Raw genomic sequence first — 27,442 nt, 5'->3', positions numbered from 1 at the left:
CAAAAAAACGGGAACGTAGAGGCATAGATTAATTCATTCCTAAATGAAATCTTGCATTACAACATTTTCTGGTGTGTTATTATTGAAATATGGTACCCAGAACATGCCCCACCATTGCAACTTTATGTGCCGACGAAGCATACTGGAGGTGTCATTACTTTAGTATTTCACAAGTTCTCAAAAAAACGGGAACGTAGTGTCACGGATTCACCCAACGACACACCCCAGCCAGCTTCAACCCAACACACCTGGTCCCGATCGCAATCACCAGAATTCTGATTCACCTCACCTGCACCCTCATCACTTCACTCACCACGCCAGCTCTGCATATAAACCCCAGTCAGTCTACAGCTCATTGTCAGGTCTCGTCTTTCGATGCCAGTGACTCTCCGGTTCCTAAACCCTTCGGTCTGGTTCCAGTATCCTCAATATATCTACGCAAGTATTGTCCTTCTACACTAACCTCCCAGTGTGTGTGTATATTCCAAGCAGCCTCTGTGTGCGGTGGTTCCCCGGGATTCTCCAAACCGCCTCTCTGTGTTCTACAGTGGAATTCGCGGATCTCAATCAGGATTCCAGTGGTCAGCTATTTCCAGTATCTACATGACGGACTCAAGTTCAAGTCTTCTCCCTGTGTTCCCTGTGTGGATCTCGAAGCTCATTCCTGTATTCAGGAGTTGCATACAGTGTCTAAAATAAAACCTGTTAACGCCATATTCTGTGTCTTCATCCTTGCAGTAGTGTGACAGAAGACCTGACCACACACCATGCAAGCTTCCTCTGCTTCTGAGATCCACGCTGCATCCACCGAAGCCCCTCGGGGTGCCGCCGCACCCCAGCTGCTGATGGATGCCTCTGCTAATGCAGCCGTCGCTCCGCAACAATCACTTCAAGAAACCCTCATTGAATTCCGTCACGCTCTTCAGAACTACCGACCTGCCTCAGTAAGTCCCATGGCCAAACCAGCTTCATATGCAGGCGGTGAGGATTGCAACAGATTTCTTCTTCAATGCAAACTTTACTTGGAGGTAAACGCTGCTCAGTTTATTTCAGAAAGAGCCAAAATTGCTTTTATAATTTCTCTGCTCTTGGGTCGCGCATTAAACTGGGCTCAAGCTCTCTGGGAATCCAATGCACCCGCATTACAGACTTTAAATGGATTCTTTGAACATTTTCACACTGTATTCGCTCAAACTTCTAGTGCCATCTCCGTTCATGATCAGCTGCTTCGCCTACGACAAGGCACCTCCTCTGTTTCAGAATACGCTTTGAAGTTTCGGACGATCACGGCAAGCAGCGGATGGAACGAAATCGCTTTTATGAGCGCTTATCGTCAAGGACTCAACCCAGATGTCGGGCTACAATTGGCCATCTATGATGACACCATTGGGATTGAAAAACTCATCCAACACTCGATCCTCATAGACCAACGTCGCACTGCATGTTTGTCTAATCTCCCTGCTCGTACTCGTATCTCCTCGTCCTTAAGCCCTCCAGTACCCGAGCCAATGGAAGTCGATACAGGACGTTTAACTACATCTGAACGTAACCGACGTCGAACTAATAATCTATGTCTCTACTGTGGTGCTTCTGGACATTATCGTGTCGAATGTCCCTTCCGTCCCAGCCGTTCGGCGGTGAGTACTGTAGATCTACCATTTCCAGTGTTAAACCTAAAACAAACTCCAGTCTTAATAACATATCTGAAACACTCTATTCCAGCGAAATCTCTGATTGACTCCGGCGCGGCGGGGAACTTAATTTCAGCTTCTCTACTCAATCGTTTGCAAACCCCCCGTCGACGATTAAATCAACCACTGAATATACACTCCATCCTTGGAAAACCCCTTTGTAAAAGAAGTATTCAGCACTGCAGTCCCGAATTACACCTGTCCATCGGTTGTCTTCACCAAGAAAGATGCTCTTTACTGGTACTGGGGGCTCCACTGCAGATATCGTCCTGGGACGCCCGTGGCTTACTCAACACTCGCCTGACATCTGCTGGACTTCTGGAGAAGTAAGTCGTTGGAGTGATCACTGTAAAAAGCATTGTCTACGTCCTGTCAAGAAACAATCCTCATCCGCCATATCCGCGGTCTCAGCAGTCCTGGGTTCAACCTCCGTCGAAAGTCCAGTCACCGAGTCTTCCCACCAGATCCCTCCGGAATACCGGGCCTTCCAGGACGTGTTTAGTAAACAACTCGCCACCACTCTACCACCTCACCGGCCATGGGACTGTGCTATTGACCTGCTGCCTGGGGCCACTCTACCGCATGGGAAGATCTACCCGTTGTCCACCCCGGAGCAGAAGGCCATGGAGGAGTATGTGGAGGAAGCCTTACGCCAAGGATACATTCGACCTTCTACGTCCCCTGCCGCCTTGAGCTTCTTCTTCGTCGGGAAAAAGGACGGAGGACTGCGCCCATGCATTGATTACCGCATCCTTAATGCTTCTACCATCAAGTACAGATATCCACTGCCCTTGGTACCTTCGGCTCTGGAACAGCTACGTTCAGCATGGGTCTTCACCAAACTCGATTTGAGAAGTGCTTACAACCTGGTTCGTGTACGTGAAGGCGATGAGTGGAAGACTGCCTTTATCACTCCTGCTGGGCACTATGAATATCGGGTTATGCCGTTCGGGCTGTCGAATAGTCCAGCAGTCTTCCAGGGCTTCATGAACGAGATATTCCGAGACATGCTCCATCGGTTTGTGGTCATCTACATTGATGACATCCTAATCTACTCCTCCAAACTCGATGAACATGTACTACAGGTGAAGCAAGTCCTTAAACGCCTCCGTGAGTACCAACTGTACCTGAAGTTAGAAAAATGCGAGTTCCATCAAGAATCCATGCACTTCCTGGGGTACGTGATTCAGCCGGACGGCATTTCTATGGATCTAAATAAGGTAGAAGCGGTGATCAACTGGCCTAAACCCCAGTCCCTGAAGGAGCTGCAACTTTTTCTTGGCTTTGCCAATTTCTATCGTCGGTTCATCCGCGATTATAGTAAGATCTGCGCTCCAGTAACTTCCATGCTGAAGAAGGGTACCACACGGTTAACCTGGTCTGCTGAAGCTTCCGAGGCCTTTGAGGGTTTGAAGAAAGCCTTCTGTTCTGCTCCTACCCTGTGTCATCCCAACCCTGATCTCCCGTTCATAGTGGAAGTGGATGCGTCCACCAACGGAGTTCGAGCTGTTCTGTCACAGCTGCAGGGGACCCCTCCACGACTCCATCCATGCGCCTTCTTTTCACGCAAGATGTCCCCGGCAGAGCAGAATTATGATGTCGGTAATCGAGAACTCTTGGCTGTTAAATTAGCTTTAGAGGAGTGGAGACACTGGTTGGAGGGAGCCAACCACCCATTTCAAGTAATTACAGACCACCGCAACCTTGAGTATCTCCAGGAGGCCAGAAGATTAAATCCTCGCCAGGCTCGGTGGGCTCTCTTTTTCACACGCTTTAATTTCACAGTTACCTACCGCCCGGGTTCCAAGAATCTCAAAGCAGACGCTCTATCACGCCTCCATCAATCCGAAACCTCCACAGAAATCAACGAAACCATACTCCCTCCAGCCATGTTTGTCAGTCCCATCCAGTGGAACATCGACAAACTCATTGCCGACGCCACCCTTACCGAACCTGCTCCGCCGGGGGGTCCTGAGGGGAGGGTTTTCGTACCTACCAACTTCCGCCTTCACCTCATGGACTCTGTACACACCTCTCCGGGCTCTGGACACCCAGGCAGCCAACAAACCCTCTCACTTCTCCAACAGCGCTACTGGTGGCCCGGCATGGCCCAGGATATCTCCCGATACGTGCAGGGGTGCACCGCTTGTGCTATGGCCAAGGTACCTCGACGTCTCCCAGAAGGGAAGCTCATGCCCCTACCAATTCCGAACAGACCCTGGTCCCATCTCGCCGTGGATTTTGTTACCGATCTACCATCGTCCAACTCCAAGACCTGCATTCTAGTGGTCGTTGACAGATTTTCCAAGTCCTGTAAATTGATATCCCTCTCCGGACTCCCCACAGCCTTCAAGACAGCAGAGATGTTATTCACCGAGATTTTCCGCCACTTCGGAATCCCAGAGGACATAGTATCGGATCGGGGACCACAGTTCATATCAAGAGTCTGGAAATCGTTCTTTAAGCTTCTAGGAGTATCGGTCAGCCCTACGTCGGGGTACCACCCTCAATCCAACGGCCAAGCGGAGCGTAAGATCCAGGAGATCGGGAGATACCTGAGAACCTACTGCCATGACGCACAGGACCGCTGGGACCAGTACCTCCCATGGGCAGAGTATGCCCAGAACTCTCTACGCCAAACATCTACAGGCTTGACGCCGTTCCAATGCGTTCTGGGATACCAACCACCTCTGTTCCCATGGACAGGCGAACCATCGGACGTTCCAGCGGTCCAGCACTGGTTCACCGAGAGTGAGAGGGTCTGGGACTCAGCCCACGTCCACCTACAAGGGGCTGTACGGAGGTTCCAAGAACAGGCCGATGTACGTCGAGGACCCACACCCCACTACACTCCTGGTCAGCTGGTGTGGCTCTCCACCAGGGATATTCGCCTCCGACTGCCCTCCCATAAACTGAGTCCCAGGTTCATAGGTCCATTCGCGGTGCTGAGGCAGGTCAATGACGTCACGTATCGACTTGCACTACCCCATCACTACCGGATTGCACCCACCTTCCATGTTTCCTTATTAAAACCCTACACTGCACCTCTCTCTTCCCCTTCCACAGAAGCTGAAGCTGGCGAAGTACCCCCTCCTCCTCCAGTGGACCCCACAGACGAAGCCGTATACCAGGTCCGCACCATCTTGGATTCTCGACGACGGGGGGGGCCAGCTGCAGTACCTCGTGGACTGGGAGGGGTTTGGACCTGAGGAACACTGTTGGGTCCATCGGGACAACATCTTGGACCCCACGCTCCTCCAGGACTTCCACCGTGACCACCCGGATCGTCCAGGCCCCCGTCCACGAGGTCGCCCTCGTCGTCGGGGTCTACGGCCCTCAGGAGCTGGCCGTGGAGGGGGGGGGGGGGGGGTACTGTCACGGATTCACCCAACGACACACCCCAGCCAGCTTCAACCCAACACACCTGGTCCCGATCGCAATCACCGGAATTCTGATTCACCTCACCTGCACCCTCATCACTTCAATCACTACGCCAGCTGTGCATATAAACCCCAGTCAGTCTACAGCTCATTGTCAGGTCTCGTCTTTCGATGCCAGTGAGTCTCCGGTTCCTAAACCCTTCGGTCTGGTTCCAGTATCCTCAATATATCTACGCAAGTATTGTCCTTCTACACTAACCTCCCAGTGTGTGTGTATATTCCAAGCAGCCTCTGTGTGCGGTGGTTCCCCGGGATTCTCCAAACCGCCTCTCTGTGTTCTACAGTGGAATTCGCGGATCTCAATCAGGATTCCAGTGGTCAGCTATTTCCAGTATCTACAAGACGGACTCAAGTTCAAGTCTTCTCCCTGTGTTCCCTGTGTGGATCTCGAAGCTCATTCCTGTATTCAGGAGTTGCATACAGTGTCTAAAATAAAACCTGTTAACGCCATTCTCTCTGTCTTCATCCTTGCAGTAGTGTGACACGTAGAGGCATAGATTAATTCATTCTTAAACAAAATCTTGCATTACAACATTTTCTGATGTGTTATTGTTGAAATATGGTTCCCAGAACATGACCCACCATTGCAGCTTTGTGTGCCGACAAAGCATACTGGAGTTGTCATTACTTTATTATTTCACAAGTTCTCAAAAAAACGGGAACGTAGAGGCATAGATTAATTCATTCTTAAACGAAATCTTGCATTACAACATTTCCTGATGTGTTATTATTGAAATATGGTACCCAGAACATGCCCCACCATTGCAACTTTATGTGCCGACGAAGCATACTTGAGGTGTCATTACTTTAGAATTTCAGAAGTTCTAAAAAAAACGGGAACGTAGAGGCATAGATTAATTCATTCTTAAACGAAATCTCGCATTACAACATTTTCTGATGTGTTATTATTGAAATATGGTACCCAGAACATGCCCCACCATTGCAACCTTGTGTGCCGACGAAGCAAACTGGAGGTGTCATTACTTTAGTATTTCAGAAGTTCTCAAAAAAACGGGAACGTAGAGGCATAGATTTATTCATTCTTAAACGAAATCTTGCATTACAACATTTTCCGATGTGTTATTATTGAAATATGGTTCCCAGAACATGCCCCACAATTGCAGCTTTGTGTGCCGACAAAGCATACTGGAGGTGTCATTACTTTATTATTTCACAAGTTCTCAAAAAAACGGGAACGTAGAGGCATAGATTAATTCATTCTTAAACGAAATCTTGCATTACAACATTTTTGTACAACATTACAACATAAGTGACAGTTATGTCTTAATTTGTGTCAGGAGTTATGAAATGAAAAAATGAGTCGATACTAGGCTTGGGCGGTATCCAAATTTTGATACCGTCAAACCTCCTCCCTATTTTACCGGGGTATACGGTATTACCGTGACTAATTAAAAATTATGACATAAGGCTCAGACAGCGTCACCAAACTGTTGGCTTGTGTCTACACCGTTCAGAAACTGAATACCAGATCGGGCATAAAAAACACACAAAAAAAAATCAAGGCCAACCCGTGCACGTTGTGTCTGATCCCTGTTGACGGCATTAAATGTAATATGAGCCGGAGCCCTATTTAGACTCGACTATTTTTAATACGTGGGCCGTTATAATATGGTGGCGCCAAATAATTGTTTAACCCAGGTGCTCAGGGGGTGGTAGATATAAATACTATTTATAAATGAGCAAAAATGGGACAATTAATAATATTTAATTATTTTAATTATGACAATTGTATTCATTTTATTAATTCATTTAAATTAAATTAACAAGCAACAAGCCAGAAGTGCATTTGTAAATCCGGTGACACGCGTCCATTGATTTTTATTAATACAACTTTTCTGTCAGTGCTGCAAAGATTAAGTTGACGATCGCCATCTCCTAGTGGACGCGCATATATAGAGAGAAATGCAAATCATGGATTACATAATCAGAAGGTATAGGCTAGCCTTTTTCTTTTTGTTTTGAATTGTTTCGTTTAAAGAAATTGATGATTGATATCTCCGTAGTGAACGCGCGTATAGAGAGAAATGCACATCCTGGATTAATCCGAGAGTATGCTGCCTATATTTCTTTTCCTTTTGAATTGTTTCGTTTAAAGAAATTGACGAATCGCCATCTCCATAGTGAACGATAGAGAGAAATGCACATCATGGATTAAATAATCAGAGAGTAGGCTAGCCGATTTCTTTTCGTTTGGAATAGTTTCGTTTAATTTGATGATCGCCATTTCCGTATAGAACGCGCATAGAGAGAAATGCACATCATGGATTAAATAATCAGCGAGTGGCCAATTTCTTTTCATTTTGAATTGTTTCGTTTAATGAAATTTCAAGCTTTATTTAGATATCTTTCATGTCTGTGAGACATACACTGAGTTTCGGTTAATTTATGATGAGATTTCAATGCAAGTGACCGCGGCGCGCCAGCGCACGATCATGTCATGATTATGTTGTCTGCTATATTTGATTCTTATTTATTATTGGTTGATAAAAAAAAAAAATATTAAAATTAGGATACAATTTATACAAAACGAAATTCACTTTAAAGAAAGGCCTTTTACAAAATGAACCTTAATTAAGTGGTCAATGACTGACTCCCGATGCATCCCATCTTACTCGTGCTGTTCAGTTTTCATTATCAACGTAAAAAAAAAATAACAATATAATATTTTAACAAATATAAACGAATGGGCTTATTTAATGAACTCGGGGCAAAATGCATCCTCGCAGCACTGAGTGGGTGGTTGTTTCGGAGATGCGACATTAGGTTAGAGGTGTTTCCATCTCTTGCGGTCACCTTTTTTATTGCAACATTTACAAATTGCCTAGTCAGTATTTACCGCCTCTCCCTTCTCTCTCTCTCTCTCTCCTCCACACTGTCACTTGATGACAACTACATAAGCATTTTTAGGCATTGAATAAATTATATTTATTTATTATATATAAGTGCCGGTAATGACGGTATTGAAACTGATACCGTTGCTATTTTAAGACCCCGCGGTATACGATATTACCGAAATACCGCCCAACCCTAGTCGATACCTTTAATATGAATTATGATCGTCAGCTGGTCCATTCATAAAAAACACTCCGTGCTGTCGTCATGACAGCGATTCACAAAACAACGTCCCTCAGGGCTTTAGCTCAAAAATGTGCAGACTTAGAGAAATATGGATATATTCTCATAGATTCACATCATATTTCTATAGACAGGAATAATATTTATTGAATTTATACCCAAATACGTCGATGTAATAATGATCGCTTCTTACTGAGATGTGCTGTGTTTTCAATTCATACCAATAGCCTGAGGGCGCTATATGCACAATAATAGTCCATATATGGATCATGAAGAAGACCCATAGTCATGTGACATTCCAGACGTCACTAATACAGAAAGTAACTGACAGAGATCGCTGTAACATGCAGATAAAGATGTTTTGAAGACAATAAACATGATTGCAACGATATTTGAGTTACCTGAGTTCTTCAGGCCATGCCAAGTATTTCATAATAATAGATTATATTTATAATGTAATGCTAATCGATATAGATTTCATCATCGTGCAGAACACTATAAATAATAAATTTTCTGTCGGATTTTTTTTATCTGAAGCCAAATATTAGATCACAGAAGATTATTCAAAACACTCGGCTTGCGTTATAAAGTAAGTTTGGAGCACAAACATGATTTTAATCTCATAAATGGTCGTGTATTGATGGTGTGCTAAGCTAACATGCAGGCTAGCCCAGGTGCATCTGCCACCAGCAGTTATTGTTTTATGGTTTTTTTCTAAATAGGAATGATTACTGAAATGTTTCAGTGCATTTGATACGAGTTTCAAATATTTAGTGAGAACTTTGATAAAAGAAATTAGGGTTTGAAACCCTATGAATAACCTGTGAATAGCCAGTCGTTAGAAGCTATAATGCAGACAAAAGAAATGCATAATAAGAGCAATAACTCTGGAGAGGTGTAAATGTGTGCAGGGGAGAATGACACTGAATGGGGCTCGTTTGCACCACAAAACAATAGAGACAATAGACTGAATAGATGACTCAGAAGATGACTAAACATCAGTTTGCATTTTAGAGTCTAATCAAAATAAAGTAATTTGACATGATCTTGAAAAACATTTAACTAAATACAGAGTTTTAGACTTATCATTTTCAGATTTTAAATATAAAATGGTCACACATATGGCTTTAGCTGAAGTGCATTTCTAGATTGATCCAGGACCAACTTCAATTTTATTTTCATGAAGATGTTTTCATAAAAATAAATTTCTAATAACTTTACAAAACTTTGAAGCTATTTTAAAAAAAAATCATTATGACAATTATTAATTCTACATTTACAATAAACTACCAGGTGTCAGCTTTCAAATGAGATCATACTTGTGCTTTTAGTGCAAAGGGTTCATGAACTGTATCTGTTTCAGTTTGGGTATGTCATTTCTGGGGATTTTTCAAAAGTGGGCTTGCAGCTTAACAGGTTAAGATTTATTACAACGAAAGGTTGCTTGTGCACAGCGCACTTTACTTAGGACTCAAGCTCACCTCTCGATGAAGTGATTGGCATCGGGTGATCCAGCTGAGCCCCAAAGGAAACGACTGGTACTCCATGAGAAGGACCAGCGCGCTCCTCCCACGGTTTGCAGTATGCTAGAGGAGTGAGGGGCCCGAGGAGTAGCCCTTAGTAGCCCCTATTAGCCCTTTTCTGGTGGCCAACAGAAGAGGAACTAGATCGGGGAATAGGCTAAGGGACTCCTCCTTGTGTGATGTCCTCTTCCCTGAAGAACAATGGCTCTCATAGAACACACTGTCAGAAGAATTGCAGAGCAGAAGCGCTCGGCTCCAAAGCTAAAGGCAAATATGCAATGCATCAGCTTCTGTATTTATGTCCATGCTGCGGGGCGGAGCATCAGGTGCAAATCTCGCAGGCCAATGTTCATTGGCTCGTTTAGTTAGACTCAAAGTAGATTGGTCTCTCAAAGCGATCCCCAATTCGTCGGTCAGTTCCAACGTAAATGTAAATCGTTGCTTTCTAGTTTCATTGAGAATTAATTCAGCAATGGTAACTTAATTGAGTCACCATATTTGAGATAATCATTTTTAAAATAATTAAATAAAAAAAATTAATCATACAAAATAAATATATAATAAAAATGAATAAAAATAAATACATGAATGAATGAACAAAAAAATGCTTCTCTGATTATACAATATTATATTGTCTAACAAATTGTTATTTTTTTAAAGAGACTGCTCCATTAAATAACTTTTTAGTAGTAGTATATTAGATACTTTAACCAACAGAAAAGCCATACTGTATTAACTTATTTGCAATATAATTAGCTTGTAGCAAAGTTTTAAAGTAGTTTCACCGACACTTTTTGCATTTTAATGAGCCTGAATGCGACAAAATTTATCCTTTTGAATCATTTGACAGAATTTATCTGCATCACAAGATAAGCGAATTTCTTCGCAGGATCAAGACAAAAAGGCCACAAAGCCAATCTTCTCATTGAGATTCGTAACTTAATATGCAAACAAATTACTTCAGCGCACACTCAATTATTTGATGCTCATAACACTGCTGAACTCTGAAAACAAACGTGTGAAGCCAAAATGCCGATACTTATAATAATAAAATGTCCAGCTTTTGACATAAAGAAGCCTTTAAATGTGGAATGAAAGATGCACAGGCATATTGCTTTTGACCCCAAATTTTCCCAAGTGTAGACGTTTCTAAATCTAAGATTGCTTTATTCTTTCCCCCACCCTGCCAGCAATATGAAAGCAGGTAGCGGGAGTTTCTTCGTGACACAGATCAATAAGCAGCCTTGCTATTCGTTATCAGAGACGGCTTGTAGAGATCCGGTGGTGGGGGTGGCTGAAGGGCTTTCATGATGGATGACTGAAAAATTTACCCTAAGATCAGCCACTGCACATACTTTAATCTCTTTTTTCACTGAGAGTGGGAACAACAAACACATGTGGCACGTAATGATGCCGCAAAGCTCTCAAACTTGATGTGACCATCAACAGTTGCTTTTGAAGGGGTCCATCCATACACAAGGAAAAACAAAGCTAAATGCAAATCCCATTCTAGGGCTGGGCGGTATGACGATATTTATCGTTACCACGACATAAAATGTCTATTGTTAGAGGTATTGATATATCGTGTATATCACGGTTTATAAATATATAGCACTATTGACACTTCAGAGTGATGAAATACATGAAGCGCAATATATTATGAAAACTAAGGAACTCTGTGTGGTACTCGTGCATACTGGCACAAGCACTGAATGCTGCCTCTCTCAGTAGGCGATCGTGATGTGATGTGCTCGATTTTGAAAGGTGTTATTAAGCACAATAAGCAGTGAAAAAGAACTCAATGCGGTGCATGCGCTGACTGACACATAGCGTTAAGAGCATGCACAAAAAGCCGTGTCTCTCAGCATACAATCGTGAATTCAGTTCTCTTTCATGCCTTATTGGGTTTGAATGGTCATTACTAACGCAATCATGTCAAAATGCCCATCTTGTAGAATATTCATGTAAACACAGCCGGTTATGTCTCAAGCGAAAGTGAACCGTTGGGTGTAAACCAGATGTTTAGAATTATAATGATCCATGAGTTGACAGCAGCCTAATATACCTCCCTGCTGCTCTGTGTCATTAATGTAATCACCACTATTGACTGAATAACTTTTTTTAGCTTTAATAAGAATACATTTAAATTTAATTCATACAGGGAAGACTATGCAGTATTTTATTTTTACATTTGATTATTACATGTTTGTAATAATTCTAATTACATGTTAAAGCTGCAGTCCATAACTTTTGGCGCTCTAGAGGTTGAACAATGAACAAAACTACATGAGTCTTAAGGAAGAACATTGTAACTGGAGCTACTTCTCTCTGTTTATGTCTATGACGAGTCAAGCGGGTACTGGGCAACTCCGCAGTGGTAAGACTCGTACCAGTCTAAAATAGTCAGATTATAAACACTTATTATAGGTGTACCGTAGTGATTCAGGAAAAGACAAAAACACAGTTTGGAAAATGGATTCATGATGTACTTGCGTATACATTTTGTAAATTTTGAACATAAAAAAGTTGTACCTGAAAAGCTTAATTTGTTTAATTCTTTTTTATATTATAATTGTACCATTGCTTGTAATTTGCTTTTTTTATAACAGAAATTAGATAAAATAACACAAAAAAACGATATTGTGATACATATCGTTATCGTGAAATAACAATTCTCATATTGTGAAATAAGAATTTGGTCATATGGCCTCCCCCTTACCTACACTTTCCCCTTCTTATTACAAAAGATTTATTAGATTTTTTTAATCTATTTAATAAAAAACTAAATAGACATTTTTAAAACAAAAATATAAATCTAATAAAAATGGCAAAAACACAACAAAATTACTAAAACTTCACTAAAAAAAATTAAAATGAAAACAGAAAGATAAAAACTATAATAAAAAACTATAACAGTATAGTTCAAACTTAACCACAGAACCAAACCTGCATGAGCCATATGGATACTTTCATGGACAGTTATAGTCCTTGGCAGTGTGAATTACCATTGAAGCCTGAACATTTCTCTATTGTGTTTCAAAAAAAGAAAAGAAAATGATAGCAGTTTGGAATGAAACTACGGCGAGTAAACGCAGCATGAGACAGCACCCACAGGTGTGTTCAGTCCTACCTTTGTTGTGGAGGTCGTGCAGGTGGGAGCTAAGCGCTTGCAGGTCAGCTCGCTATTGGACGTGCTGGTTATCCCGGTGACCGGGGTGGGCAGCAGCGAGGGGATGACGGGCAGGGGAAGGAGGCCGGGACGGTTGTTGCCGCTGTTGGGGACGGAAGAGGCAGACGTGGAGACACAGCCATTAACGGTGCCGCCACAGCTGCTGTTGGTGATGCAACACTCCCTCCGCTCCCACACGCCACGGAAATCACGCTCAAAATGCTGATGGTACCGTGACATCATGACAGAGCGGATCAGGAAAACGAGAGACACTTCTACTCACGGGGAGCTGGAGAAAACCTAATGGAGAAGAAGAAACATGTTAATATCTAAAAAACTACTATTACTTTTACAAATAAACATCAACAATAAATGATATCGCTTATAGCGCCTCTTGTGGACGTCACCTGAAAAGTGCAGCAAATTGTAATTTTTACAGAAATGTAGCCAGAGTCAAGTATTTCCAATGAGAGTAGGTTGTACAATGGATTGCTAGAGAGTAGATCAATGATCAGTTTATGATCAATTATACAGAAATAAACAAATATATTGCCATTTAAATACACTTCATCACAATCAACATAAAAGATTCAATTGACAGCCCTCATTAAATTACTCATTGAGAATGAATCATCTGAATTTTTTATAGTAATTCAATAGCAATTAATCTTATATTTTGAATCTGTTGAATTCTGAAAGTATTTAAACATCGAATACATTATAATTTGCTTCAGTGATAATTTTCAACATGCAAATAATCAGTTGATTTTATCTATAAATAAATGTAATTTACGTCTTCTTAAGACGTTAAGAAGGACTTTCATCATTATCATACTGATGATTGCAGCTCCATCTCGTCTTTAGAATCACACAGCTTTAATGTTAAATTAGATAAATCTGTTACTTCATTCTGAAGGTTTTTAACACATATAATTAATCATATTATAAGTTGACATACAATTTGGCTGCCTTTAATCAAAATTTACAGCTGGCTGGAACCATTAAAAGCAATGAACGAATGCAGACATAGCATAAGAATTCAGTGTCTGGTCAGCATCTCCATTGTTGCATGATTCACTCTTTATGGTTCTGCCTTTGAATTCGGCACAAAAGACAAGAGGTCACATGTTGTTTGAATGTCTAGAGAGTTATAGATAGCAAGAGCTTTACAGATCAGTCCAGCCATGACGTGTGACACACACTGATGCTGTTAACAGAAACAAATGAACATGTTTGGTGAACGTGTATAACTTTGTGAATATAAACATACAGTGGATATAAGAAGTCTGTTTTTATTTGTATCTTTTTTTCTCTGAAATGTTACTTTGGTTGTCAGTGATATTGCATAGATTGTTATTTTTACATTGAAGGTGCAAAGGTTTTCATATCATTTAATTTTATTTAAATATAATTAGTTTAATTTTTTACATGACAAAAAAACAGCAGAAGGGTGTGTCATTTTAATCTAGATTAATCTAGATTAATTCCAAGATTCCAGTGAGATTAATCTAGATTAAAATGGCTCATTTGAATTCTGCCGAAGGAATTCAGAATATGTGTGCTACCCAAATAATGACTAAAAGTAAGTCTTTGAGAATAGTTCGCCTCGCGTAGGGATGTGAATTTGTGCCAAAAATGCCATTCGACATTAGAGGAGCAGAAGTCGAATATCGGTCAAAAAAATTTATAAAACAAAATAAATAAATAAAACGCACAATTACAATGACAGAAAGGGAGGCCAATTTCATCTTTAGCGATTGGTCACCAAACAAACTGTTTATTAATTGAACAAGTAACATGTTTTCGTCGTTTTTTTTTTTTTTTTTTTAACATAGTAGCCTAGTCTAATTGGAAGAAGAAAAAAACAATAAGCACGACGTAGCTACAGTCCGTTTTTGAATCGCCAAACCAGATGCTCGTTAGATCAAAAAATAATGTCATATGTAATAATGATTTTATGTGAACTTGCCTTTACCAGCAATAGCCTCATCCTTTTTTAAACAAATTAGTTTCAATCAACGTAAACTATTCGTGTGACTATGCCCCTGCGCAATACACACACATTACCGCAGGATGGCGGGTGTTCATTTCATAAACTGTACACAATGGTAGTTTATTTATTTTGTAGCCTATAAATTAATGTATATGTCCAACGGATAATGTCATACTTTTTAGTAGTGCTATCGCGACGTAATAATCTGTTTGGTTGTAAAATGTATTACCTGAATGAAATGAAATCGAATGTATCGTCCATTGGAATCATTCATTCACAGACAGCTTACGAAGATGTTCAACTAATAAAGATCTTCATCGCTGGCAAAAATATGATGCATTTGCAGATTTGCTTTCACTAGACTAAACTGTAGCTCTTGATGTTCTTAAATCTTCCTGTTACGACTCCGTGTCGAGTGTGATTGAACGCGCTTCAGAGTTCAGACGATTCAGTGCGTGAGGAACTGAACAGAACTGATTCGCGAACCGATTTAGACAGATCTGCCAACTTGTTTGATGAAGTCTTTGAACAGAATCAACCCATCTCTGATTCATTTGTAAATTGAGCATCACTCATGCCCATAAAAAAGATAGGCTACAGCGCTTGGAATACATGTAAAGTAATGAGAGGAACGACAGGAAAATACCCTGCTGCACGATTTGCGCGAAAATATAACGATATTCGAAAAAGCTATTTTATGATCCCAACCCAACTTTGTGAATAGATTAACGGCGATATTTTTTTTTATCGCCCGATAAGAGTCTCACGTTATTGCAGCACGTTAACGCCGATAACGGCCCACCACTATTAAATATACATTAAACACACACACACACACACATACATATATATACATACATACATATATATATATATATATATATATATATATATATATATATATATATACGATCACGGAAACTAGGGACACAAGTCGGTTCTGGGGCATTTTGCGTTGTTCATAGATTCTGAAAAAGTGTAGTCTCCAAACTTTCCAACGATGTGTAACACCCCAGATAGCAATGAGTCGGCGGACCACCGTCGGTTCTCCGGCGGCAGTAGAAGCGTCAGAATGGCGACATCGCAAACACGTTGGACGGCGCACCGCCGGCGGCAGCCGCTTTTTAAAAGCGGCAGCCGCCTTCATACCGCCTTCGTTAAGCGGCCGGCCCGCGGGCCAACCGCCGTTCCGCCGCCTTTATATTGAAGGCCGTCCTTCCGCGGCCCGCCGGAGGCAAACGCTATTTTCGAGCGCTCTGCCGCCGCTTATTCTGGCTATATATATTTTTATTTATTTATAGCATGCAGTTTAGCAAGAATAATGATTGCTCAAACCAGACAAATTTACAATTGGCATTTTTATTCCACATTTCAAAGTACAGTAACTGTCATTTAAACAAGATATTTCAGATCACTGAAACATAACAGAAAAATAAATAAATCAATATACTAACATGCAGGTTTCCAATTCAATTTTGGTTAAACAGCCTTACAAGCAAATTACAACACTTACAATAAGTGTTCATATAAAAAGGACAGCTCTAGGGTAAAAAATTACCAGTAAACATTATGACAAGTAAAGAGGATATTTGATACCAAATAATGTGCAAGATACCAAATAAATAAAAGTATAACTACATTTACAAGCCATTTCTAACAATATGATAAGTGGTAGTAATTTATAGTAAAGCTCTGGAGTAGAATAGGCCATTATAACGGCAATGCTGACCTGTGGCACAAGGATTTACAAGCTTTATTTGAAAAAGAAAAAAAGAAAGTAATTTCCACAGTGAGTGAGTGTAGTCTGACACTTCTGACTTCTTTAGGGGTCTTGATTCTACTGACTGCAAGATAAAGAAAGGATTCCAGTTGTCAGTGATTCTGGGGTGTCAGTAGTCAGTCTAGTTTTAAGTGGTCGGCTGTGGGTCCCTCTCAGCTGTGCGGCGCCTTTTTCTGCCTTCACGGTCAGATGCTCCTTTCAGGTAACGCGTAACGTTAACCTGGACCGCCTCATCAGTGCATCCTGGGTTGCCGGGTCCTTCCGGATGGCTAATATAGAAAATACAGATCTGTCATTTAATTTGAATTGCATGAGGACAATAGGACATACACATCTACTTAAATCTAAAAAAAATATCCAACTTACTTTGAACAATGGTCTTCAGGAACATGTCTCTAAAACATGCTTTATCCCCTACACCAAGCTGAAAATCCAAAAAAGTGTTACAAATTACATTTCTCTGAAGCTTCTCATAAATAAATAAAAAATGTGAAAGGCTAAGGATTCAGAATGTAATATATGCAGTATACAATCTTAAATTTTACTTTATATCTAGGTCTACTACATGTACAGGTAGCCCCAGTGGGAATTAAACCGACAACCACAGGTGCTGTTTGCAAGTTGTGCCTAATTGCTCAGTGCAAGCAAACGTCTTCAACATTGTTTGTTGAACTTGTTTCACCTGCTCTTGAAGTAAGATTTTACAATTCGTATTTTTATATGTAATATTGTAGTGTTTATTATAAATGATTTATCTGTGCACTTCATTATTCTTTTAAAATTCATGTAGCCTTATAATCTTTAATCAAATACGTTACCCTTCCCTCCCCCCTCGAAACGACTTCTCTTCTGGTCATGTGCTATGGTGCGAGGGCGTGGCAACTCCCCTCAAACCGTGCTATGAGCAGAGATGGAGAAGAGGAGCGCTAGAGTAAAACCCTGCCCTCCATTCAATATACCGTTTCACTTTTAAATACGTCACAACACTGGAGAAAAGTCGTTTGTAACTTCCGGTTCATGCCGACATCAAATAGAAGCAATAGTTTCCAAGACAAAAAAACTTCACAAATAACATCACTTACTTGTACTCAAACTCTTGGCTCTGTGAAGTGGAGTCTGGATTACTGGGGAGAAACCTGGTTGCGAGAAAGAGGAAACAGAAATTTGAAAATCTAACAAATGGTATAGTTTAGTGGCAGGATCACAAATCCAGCATCACAGCAATAGATTTTACATACCAGTTCCGCATTTTTCTGGTTTTCTGGAATCGAGGCATCTTTCTAGAGTTTTTTTTTTCTTGAGACTTCCAAGATTCTAGAGTAGGGAATAATGAATGAAAGAGTCAGTTATCCACGATAAACAGAAAATAAATTACACAGATGAAATACAGGAAAATCAAATACACAAGTCAGACCCATTTACCTGCTCCCTTCATGAACTTAAAATGATGTTTCTCCCAGGTGCTGTGTGGAGGTGTGCAGAGGATGGCTAAATTGTTGCCTTCGTCTTTTTGCTAAGGTTAAATGGGGGCCAATGGCACATGCTCTCGCTGAGCCACTCTTGCGGAACCACTGCAAATGGCAGATCCTCCTCGTTGATAAACTGAACAATGTGAACCATCTAAAATAGAAGAACATTTTGCATAAAGTATACTTTTTGATTAATTTCCAGGCAAAATCAATAACATTAAAATGCTCACCCCTTCAAAAAAACGAGTCATTTTCACAAGTGGATCAACAGAAAACCATGTTCAGACAAACACAATCATATACATATACACACACATATATACATATAAACACATAAGATATATATATATATATATATATATATATATATATATATATACATACATATACACACATATATATATATATATATATATATATATATATATATATACACACACATATATATATATATATATATATATATATATATATATATATATAAACACCAAAAGTTAAACTTTCTAGATGTAAAGCTTTCTTTCTAGATGTAAAGCATTGGCGATTTACTGTAGCTAGATACATTTCAACATGTCGAACATGCTTGAATTCAGTGAGTAAAAAAGACGAAGCAGCATGTGTTAGCTAACACTTTAAGTTAAACTAGACTAGCAGCATGGTTGTCGAATCAAACAAAACATCATTATGTTTAGTTAGAAAACAACACAAGTTATACTGATCAGTCTTTCTTGTCGTAAAGATTTTGCTAACGTTACCATTCCCACGTGGGCGGGAGAATTGTCCTTCAGGATTTGGTTACGTAAGTTAGTTAATTATTCGACTGACCAATACTATCTTAAACCACATACTGTAGTACTCACACTGGCATAAACATACGTAAATATAGTTAAAAGAAGAAAAGAAAAAACTAACGCCAGGAAGAAACTAAGTAACGTTAGCCTAACTAACGTTAGCTATGTCAGAAACATGACGGAAACTTTGTAAACAAGGCTAACTTACTAGCTTGACTAGTAAGGCAAGAACATATTTGAAAAAGATGAACTAAAAATGTAAAAAATGAACATAATATTGCGTTACACAAAAAGGAAAAATGTACTTACTTTAAAGATCGTAGTCAATGACTAGATAGGATATCCTCTCCAAATACTGAAATCGTGTGACGAGTGGCCACTGTTGTGTTGGTAAATCTGCTTCCGTTTTTTAGGTACTGCCCCTCTCGGCCGGTGGAGGTACTTCTCTGTTTGTGCTTTAATACTTTCTTAAACATTTGTACAGATTGCAAAACTCGCAATTGCAAATTAATCCCTTATACCTGTAAAAGGTCAAATAAATAAAAAAATCGAGCTTGTAAAAAAATGAAAGACATAAACGAAATTTCCTGGGGTGACAGAGAGACAAAATATTTCTAAATATTTCACTTTATCTTTCAGGTCAAAACAGGGATTTTCATGTTTATTATAAATATTACCATGGTTGCAAATTAATAAAAAAAATCTAAAGCATACCCAAGCTTTTGGCCAAGTTGCAGATGTCTTTCACTGTTCACTGATTTCAGGCATTGGTGAAAAGTCTAACTTCATCCATTTATTCTGCTAAATTGTTCATACCATGAATGAAATATTTATTTTAAAACCTAATCAGAAAGATATTTATTGCCAAGTAAGTTTTACAAAAGGAATTCTTTTTGGACTATTTGTGCATCTCAATTGTGCATAAATCAAAGAAATGTAAAGAATTGTCACCTTAAGTGACTAAAATAATTCTATATATTTTACATAGGCATATCACTGAATCGCTTCAGAGTTTCAACGTAATTTAAATGTATTTTCCTAAACCTTATCATGGAATCAGACTCAGACAGAGTCAAATCTGTTATAAACCCTAATGACTTTGGAGCAACAACAACAACAAAATTTGATATAATTCACATAATAATTATAATCGCTTTAAATGTGAAAGTTAAAATGCTGTCAGTTCCACTCATGCCAATGACATGGCTGGTCGATTTCAAAGCGGCTTGCCGCCAGCCGGCCGCGGTTCATTTAGACTGCGGCAACCGCCTGAGAGAATGAAGTCGGCGGCCCGGCGGCTGTTCGCCGGCGGCATCTCGCAAGAAATGGGAGTGACGTATTCGGCGGCAAACGTTTCATCTCCGCCAGCGGGGCGCACCTATAGCCGACAGTTTGGGGCCGGCGGCAAAAAGAAGCCGTGTCGATATTTTTTGCTATCTGGGACATGGAAATCTAATAATATTTGGAGAAGTTGTGGCCATTTGAAGGTAGGTACTCAAAAAAAGGTTAGATAACGGCCTCTAAAGATTGTGCAGTTCTCACCTCTCTCTGCAGCTAGGAGTGACAATAGGGCTCATTTACATCTCATTTAGATAAGCCATACCCCCTGTAAAGCTCCCCCTGTGCTTTACAACTTTTTTTTCTTTTTTTTTTCTTTCCTGAGCTAGCTAATAACAATAGGTAGGTATGGGAAGGTCTAAACATGGACTAAACATGAGTAACGTGTACGTGTTCTTAGAATGAACACAAAACGACAAACTTTGATGTTTATGGAAACGCACTTCTGCCGCTCTAGGCGAAAAACAATTGTGCTGCCCCTCTATTTGCAACGTATACCAGCAACAACACACAAAGACCAATATGCCATACATATAGCGCAAAACCAGCAACAACACACAAAGACCAATAAGCCATAGGCCTACATATAACGCAAATAGTGTGCAACACGCGTGTGCCCAAAATGTCAACAATATTAAAGTTTATGCAGGAGGCAAATGCCTGCTGCCATTTTTCTTTGAGCAGTTATGACAGGAATTTTCCAAATAATCACATTTCACCTCCTCAAATTACTGTTGCAAATCTCTTTTCACCACTTTCTTATGTGCGTAAAACACACACAAATGAAATGTCCGCAAGCACATTATATCATCAGCAGGTTCAGCATCTTAAATAACAACTAAAGAGCAAATGAAGCTTAACTTACATTGATTCTCTGTGCCAGTTCATGTTCTATGGAGATTGTTGCCAGTCCATTAAGTCTGTTCCCTGTTCACAAAACATTCCCCATTCAAAGCAATCGGGAACAGTCACATATGAAACAGCCAGCCACCGCTGTCAGCGAGTCGCCGTATTCAAGCACCGAGGGCACGCGCGCCGCGCCCATACCTCAGGTTCAGTTTCCCATGCCCACGAAGTACGGCGATCGGAACCCGGAGGCCATTCTGCCCCTAGCTGTACATGTAAAAACATGGGAAGCGATTCCAGGGATATCAGAATGCAAAGGGTCCATAGAACCGGTACCTCCATCTCTGAGCGAGTCAGGCTTTTACAGCCGGTTCTATGGCCCCTTTGCACAACAGTTTCGCTATTTCAGCGCGGCTTGTCGAAGAAGTACTTAAAAAAATTTTCTGTGAAACTGCCACGCTTCAGCTTGTCTGCGACAATCTTTGCGGCGTCCATCTTCATTGAATTTTGATATCAGATAGAGCCGGCCAGATCGCAGCATAATAAGTAGCAACGCTGTTCACTTGGGCGGGGGCAAAAGCCGGCTTATCCAGTTTGGAAATACACACAGACAATGACACGCCACGCCCCTACTGCAAGCTAGAATCTCCGAAAACAAGCCGATTTCAACCTCAAAATGTAAGCTTTTAAATATACCAATACTGCTATCTCAAACATGGAGAGGCTTCTTCGTGATTTCAACTAACAGATTCTGAAAAAAATTGAAATTCACCAATTTTGAAAAAAAACCCGCTTCTTTCTCATTTTGCTCGAAAGTTGTGCTGCCGACTTGTGTCCCTAGTTTCCGTGATCGGTCACATATACACACACATATATGTACAGTATGTATACATTTACAATACATACATACATACATAAACACACACAACTGTTCAAATTGTGTTCTCCTTAAAACTGCAGTGAACCAAAGACAGTCTCAAAAACGTTGTTTGAAACCGCCGGTATTTCTGACGTCACAAACTACCTTGAAACCAATCACGTCAATGTGTGATCGTAGATGTCTGCACTGGTGTGAGTGAGTGGAGACGGGGCTAATTTGCTGTAGCAAAGTTCGTAGGTTAAGGGAGGAAGGAAGGAGGCGGGGTCGGCTTGCTGTGGACTCTGTGTTTAATTAAGCAAAATACTCCAAGCAATAGTCGCGCTCTACGTGCTCTCAAAACACAACTCTTGTCATAAACTCTCACGATAAAGTAACAGTTTCTTTCTTGCTTGCTTCTCCTCGTGAGACGGCAGGCAGGTACGCACACACACCTCTCTCTCTCTGCTTCCCGCTTCCAGGTGGCTTTATATCTCTCCCGCGGCAATTACTGCAAACGAGATCAGGTGTTCATCATTTTGCACTTGACCTACTTACGTGCCGCTCGCCTCCCGACTCTCTCTCCAGTCACTGACAGAGCTGAACCACGCCCTCCCTGCCACATACCCCCACCGCCCGACTCAGGCCAGGGAGCCATCTGAGATCCTCCTTTCCACTCACTACCGTCGCTAGCATCACTTATTCCTCTTTACTCCATTTTTTGAGGAGGTTGAGATGGTATACCTGGCGTGCCCCGTCCCTATCCGTCCGAGCCACTTAATAATAATTGAGATCTTCTATTTGCTGAGTGACCTCAAAGGGCCCTTGCCACTTCGTTAACAATTTTGAGCTGGACGTTGAGAGCAATACAAGCACTTTCTCTCCTGGTGTAAATCTTCACAGTTTGGCTCCCCTGTTGTACAGCTGGCTTTGTCTGTTCTGAGCCTGCATCAAATTCTCCATAGAGAGCCGCCCCAGTGTATGGAGTTTTGCTCGCAGGTCCATAACATAACAATTTCGTTTTTGTTCCCCGAAGGACCGTTCTCCCAAGTTTCTCTCAAGATGTCCAAAACCCCGCGGGGATGATGCCCATAGAGAAGCTCGAAGGGGGAAAACCCGTGGAGGCTTGCAGGACCTCGCGCACAGCGAACAAGAGGGGCTCAAACCATCTATCCCAATTTTTAGCATCCTCATGAAAAAACTTGCGAATCATTGTTTTCTATGTGCGATTAAACCGTTCCACAAGCCCATCTGTTTGTGGGTGGTAGACGCTAGTGCGAATCGATTTAATGCCCAATAATTCGTACAATTCGCGTAACGTACGTGACATGAACGCTGTGCCCTGATCAGTGAGATTTTCTTTCGGAATTCCCACTCGGGAGATTAACAAAACAGCGCGTCTGCATCACTCTTTGCTGAGATGCTGCGGAGCACAACTGCTTCGGGATATCGCGTTGCATAGTCCACCAAAACGAATGCAAAGTCCCTGTCCCTGTTCGGTCCTCCATCGGGGTGGCACCCGCGGTGTGAAGCTGGAGCGAGACCTGGGCAGAGAGACAGGTTTGGAGAGAGAGATCGTTGGCAGGGGTTTGCCGACCCCGGAGCACGCCACCATCTGGTCCTCCGCCAGTTGGATGGCCAGATCCAGCAACGACGGCCGGTGGCACTGGACCCACTGTGCGGTCCTCTTTGGGAGGCGAACGATAAACTGCTCCAGTACCACCTTTTCGATGATGGCCTCGACTTCATTTCTCCGGCATGCAGCCATTTTCGACCCACGCGTCCCGGAGCTGGGCCATCACAAAGGGCCAGCCGCCTTCCTCCATTTGAAGTGCGCAGAAGCGCTGACGGTGCTGCTCCGGGCTTAGGCCGACCCTCTGGAGGATGGCCCTCTTCAGATCGACGTAGTTCAGAAGGTTCTGGACGGCAGTTGCTGGGCGGCTTTCTGCGCCTCCCCCGACAGCAATGGGATCAAGCGCACCTGCCTCACGTGCCTCCGCAGCCCGCTCAAAAAGGTCCAACAATGCCTCCGGGTCATCCATAGGGGCCCATTTTGCTGAGGGTCATGTGAGTGCTGCCGGTGGCGGGGCTGCGGTCCAAACCTCCCGACTCTGCAAGCTCCGAAACAGCTCCCGGTCCTCTTGCTGGGCCTGGACGAGGGTGTGGAAACGACGATCCTGGTCGCTCCTCGGGTCCATCAGCGCCTGGTGGTTTTCTTGGTGGAGGGCCGCGAGCGATTGGATAATGTCCGCAAATGGCGTCACTGGCGGGGTCGACATGTGGGCGGCGGCGTTCTCCTTCCTTCCGGGGGTTCGGCACCAGTGTAGCAAAGTTCATAGGTTGAGGGAGGAAGGGAGGAAAGAAGGAGGTGGGGTCGGCTTGCTGTGGACTCTGTGTTTTATTAAACAAAATACTCCAAGCAATACTCCAAGCTCAACACGCTCTCAAAACACAACTCTTGTCATGAATTCTCACAATAAAGTAACGGTTTCTTTCTTGCTTGCTTCTCCTTGTGAGACGGCAAGCAGGTACGCCCACTCAGGTCCACAGTTCCTCTCTCTCTTTGCTTCCCACTTCCAGGTGGCTTTATATCTCCCCCGCGGCAATTACTGCAAACAAGATCAGGTATTCATAATTTTGCACTTACGTTCTGCTCGGCTCCCGACTCTCTCTCCAGTCACTGACAGCGCTGAACCACGCCTCACCTGCCACATTTGCATATTCATAGTATATACAAGTGCTGGTCATATAATTAGAATATCATCAAACGGTTGATTTCAGTAATTCCATTCAAAAAGTGAAATTTCGATATTATATTCATTCATTACACACAGACTGATATATTTCAAGTGTTCATTCCTTTTAATTTTGATGATTATAACTGACAACTAATGAAAAGCCCAAAATCAGTATCTCAGAGAATTAGAATATTGTGAAAAGGTTCAATATTGAAGACACCTGGTGCCACACTCTAATCAGTTAATTAACTCAAAACACCTGCAAAGGCCTTTAAATGGTCTCTCAGTCTAGTTCTGTGGGCTACACAATCATGGGGAAGACTGCTGACTAGACAGCTGTCCAAAAGACGACCACTGACATCTTGCACAAGGAGGGCAAGACACAAAAGGTCATTGCTAAAGAGGCTGGCTGTTCACAGAGCTCTGTGTCCAAGCACATTAATATAGAGAGGAAGGGAGGGAAAAAATGTGGTAGAAAAAAAAGTGTACAAGCAATAGTGATAACCGCACCCTGGAGAGGATTGTGAAACAAAACCCATTCAAAAATGTGGGGGAGATTCACAAAGAGTGGACTGCAGCTGGAGTCAGTACTTCAAGAACCACCACGCACGGACGTATGCAAGACATGGGTTTCAGCTGTCGCATTCCTTGTGTCAAGCCACTCTTGAACAAGACACAGCGTCAGAAGCGTCTCGCCTGGGCTAAAGACAAAAAGGATAGGACTGCTGCTGAGTGGTCCAAGGTTATGCTCTCTGATGAAAGTAAATTTTGCATTTCCTTTGGAAATCATGGTCCCAGAGTCTGGAGGAAGAGAGGAGAGGCACAGAATCCACATTAGTTGAAGTCAAGTGAAAAGTTTCCATAGTCAATGATGGTTTGGGATGCCATGCCATCTGCTGGTGTTGGTCCACTGTGTTTTCTGAGGTCCAAGGTCAACGCAGCAGTCTACCAGGAATTTTTAGAGCACTTCATGCTTTCTGCTGCTGACCAACTTTATGGAGATGCAGATTTCATTTTCCAACAGGAATTGGCACCTGCACACAGTGCCAAAGCTACCAGTACCTGGTTTAAGGACCATGGTATCCTGTTCTTAATTGGCCAGCAAACTCGCCTGACCTTAATTCTATAGAAAATCTATGGGGTATTGTGAAGAGGAAGATGTGATACGCCAGACCCAACAATGCAGAAGAGCTGAAGGCCACTATCAGAGCAACCTGGGCTCTCATAACACCTGAGAAGTGCCACAGACTGATCGACTCCATGCCACGATGCATTGCTGCAGTATTTCAGGCAAAAGGAGCCCCAACTAAGTATTGAGTGCTGTACATGCTCATACTTTTCATGTTCATACTTTTCAGTTGGCCAACATTTCTAAAAATCCTTTTTTTGTATTGGTCTTAAGTAATATTCTAATTTTCGGAGATACTGAATTTGGGATTTTCATTAGTTTTCAGTTTTAATCATCACAAATAAAATGAAATAAACATTTGAAATATATCAGTCTGTGTGTAGTGAATGAATATAATATCCAAGTTTCACTTTTTGAATGGAATTATTGAAATAAACATTTTGATGATATTCTAATTATATGACCAGCACCTGTATTCAAAGCATAAACTAAATGAGGCAAGGGTGTACAGTTACATTCAAGTTGTTTTAAGGCATGAAGACTTTTTTTCAAGGAAAAAATAAGTTTAAATATGTAATTTTGGTAATCAACGATGGGTTTTAAGTGAGTTTAAGCCCCCTGAGGGGCTTAGTACCTAGAGACTGACTTGTCAGCTGCAGTGGTCGAGACCATACTAAACTTTAAAGCTCCATCCACGAGGAAACTGTGCGGCTTAAAGTGGAATGTTTTCACCGCCTGGTGTAGAGAGTATGGGGTGGCCCCTGTTGACTGCCCGGTGGCTTCAGTTCTGGAGTTCCACCAAGATCGCTTCTCTGTTGGTCTATCTCCACCCACGCTTAAGGTGTACGTAGTAGCAATAGCAGCTTTCCACGCCCCATTAAGTGAAGGTCCTCCGTGGATTATTGAGGATGAGCCCTGCGACTCAGGCTTGGGATCTGGCAGTGGTTCTCGAAGGATTGTCTCTGGCCCTCTTTGAGCCACTTGAGTCAGCTTCCGAGACATTTCTCTCCCTCAAGGTTGCTTTCCTTTTAGCTATTACATCCCTCAAGAGAGTGGGGGACCTTTAAGCTCTTTCTATCTCTCCTTTCTGTTTAGAGTTTGCTCCCAGAAGGATGAAAGCTGTCCTTCACCCTAGACTGGGCTACATGCCTAAAGTGCCCTCTAATGTGGCCCTCCAGGCTTTCCATCCTCCACCACACGTGTCGCGGAACAGGAGAGACTTAATTTGCTCTGCCCCTTTTGGGCATTACAGATTTATATTGAGAAGTATCCAACGTTGGAGGAAGTCAGACCAACTACTGGTGTGCTTTGGAGCGCCCAGGAATTGATCCTCGGCCTCTAAGCAAACTTTCAGACACTGGATCGTTCAGGCTATCTCTCTGGCAATATGCCTTCACCTCTGGCCATAAGGGCTCACTCAACTAGAAGCATGGCGTCTTCTAAGGCCCTTCTCTCCAGGGTTTCCCTGCAGGAGGTAGGCGATGCTGCGGGTTGGGCTACCCCACATACCTTTATTAGGTTTTATAGTCTGCACCTTCCTTCTACACCGGGTGCACAGGTGCTCTCCTCCTAGCTGTGCCTAG

General features: G+C 42.1%; 1 protein-coding gene across 1 annotated transcript in view; it reads right to left on the bottom strand.

Annotated features, from left to right (window-relative positions):
• LOC143746698 (kelch-like protein 29) overlaps positions 1–27,442 on the bottom strand; it is a 444,346-nt gene that overhangs the window by 266,746 nt on the left and 150,158 nt on the right. The window contains exon 3 of the mRNA XM_077238693.1: positions 12,881–13,219. Coding sequence (XP_077094808.1) covers positions 12,881–13,162 — 282 coding nt within the window. The 5' untranslated portion in view covers positions 13,163–13,219. The remainder of the gene's footprint in view (positions 1–12,880; positions 13,220–27,442) is intronic.

Source organism: Siphateles boraxobius, unplaced genomic scaffold, assembly GCF_051911475.1.
Source record: "Siphateles boraxobius isolate OS27281-9 unplaced genomic scaffold, OSU_SipBor_1 22, whole genome shotgun sequence".
NCBI classification, from domain to species: Eukaryota; Metazoa; Chordata; class Actinopteri; order Cypriniformes; family Leuciscidae; genus Siphateles; species Siphateles boraxobius.
The sequence above is the reverse complement of the archived record's forward strand: the minus strand, read 5'-3'. Positions and strand labels throughout refer to the sequence as shown.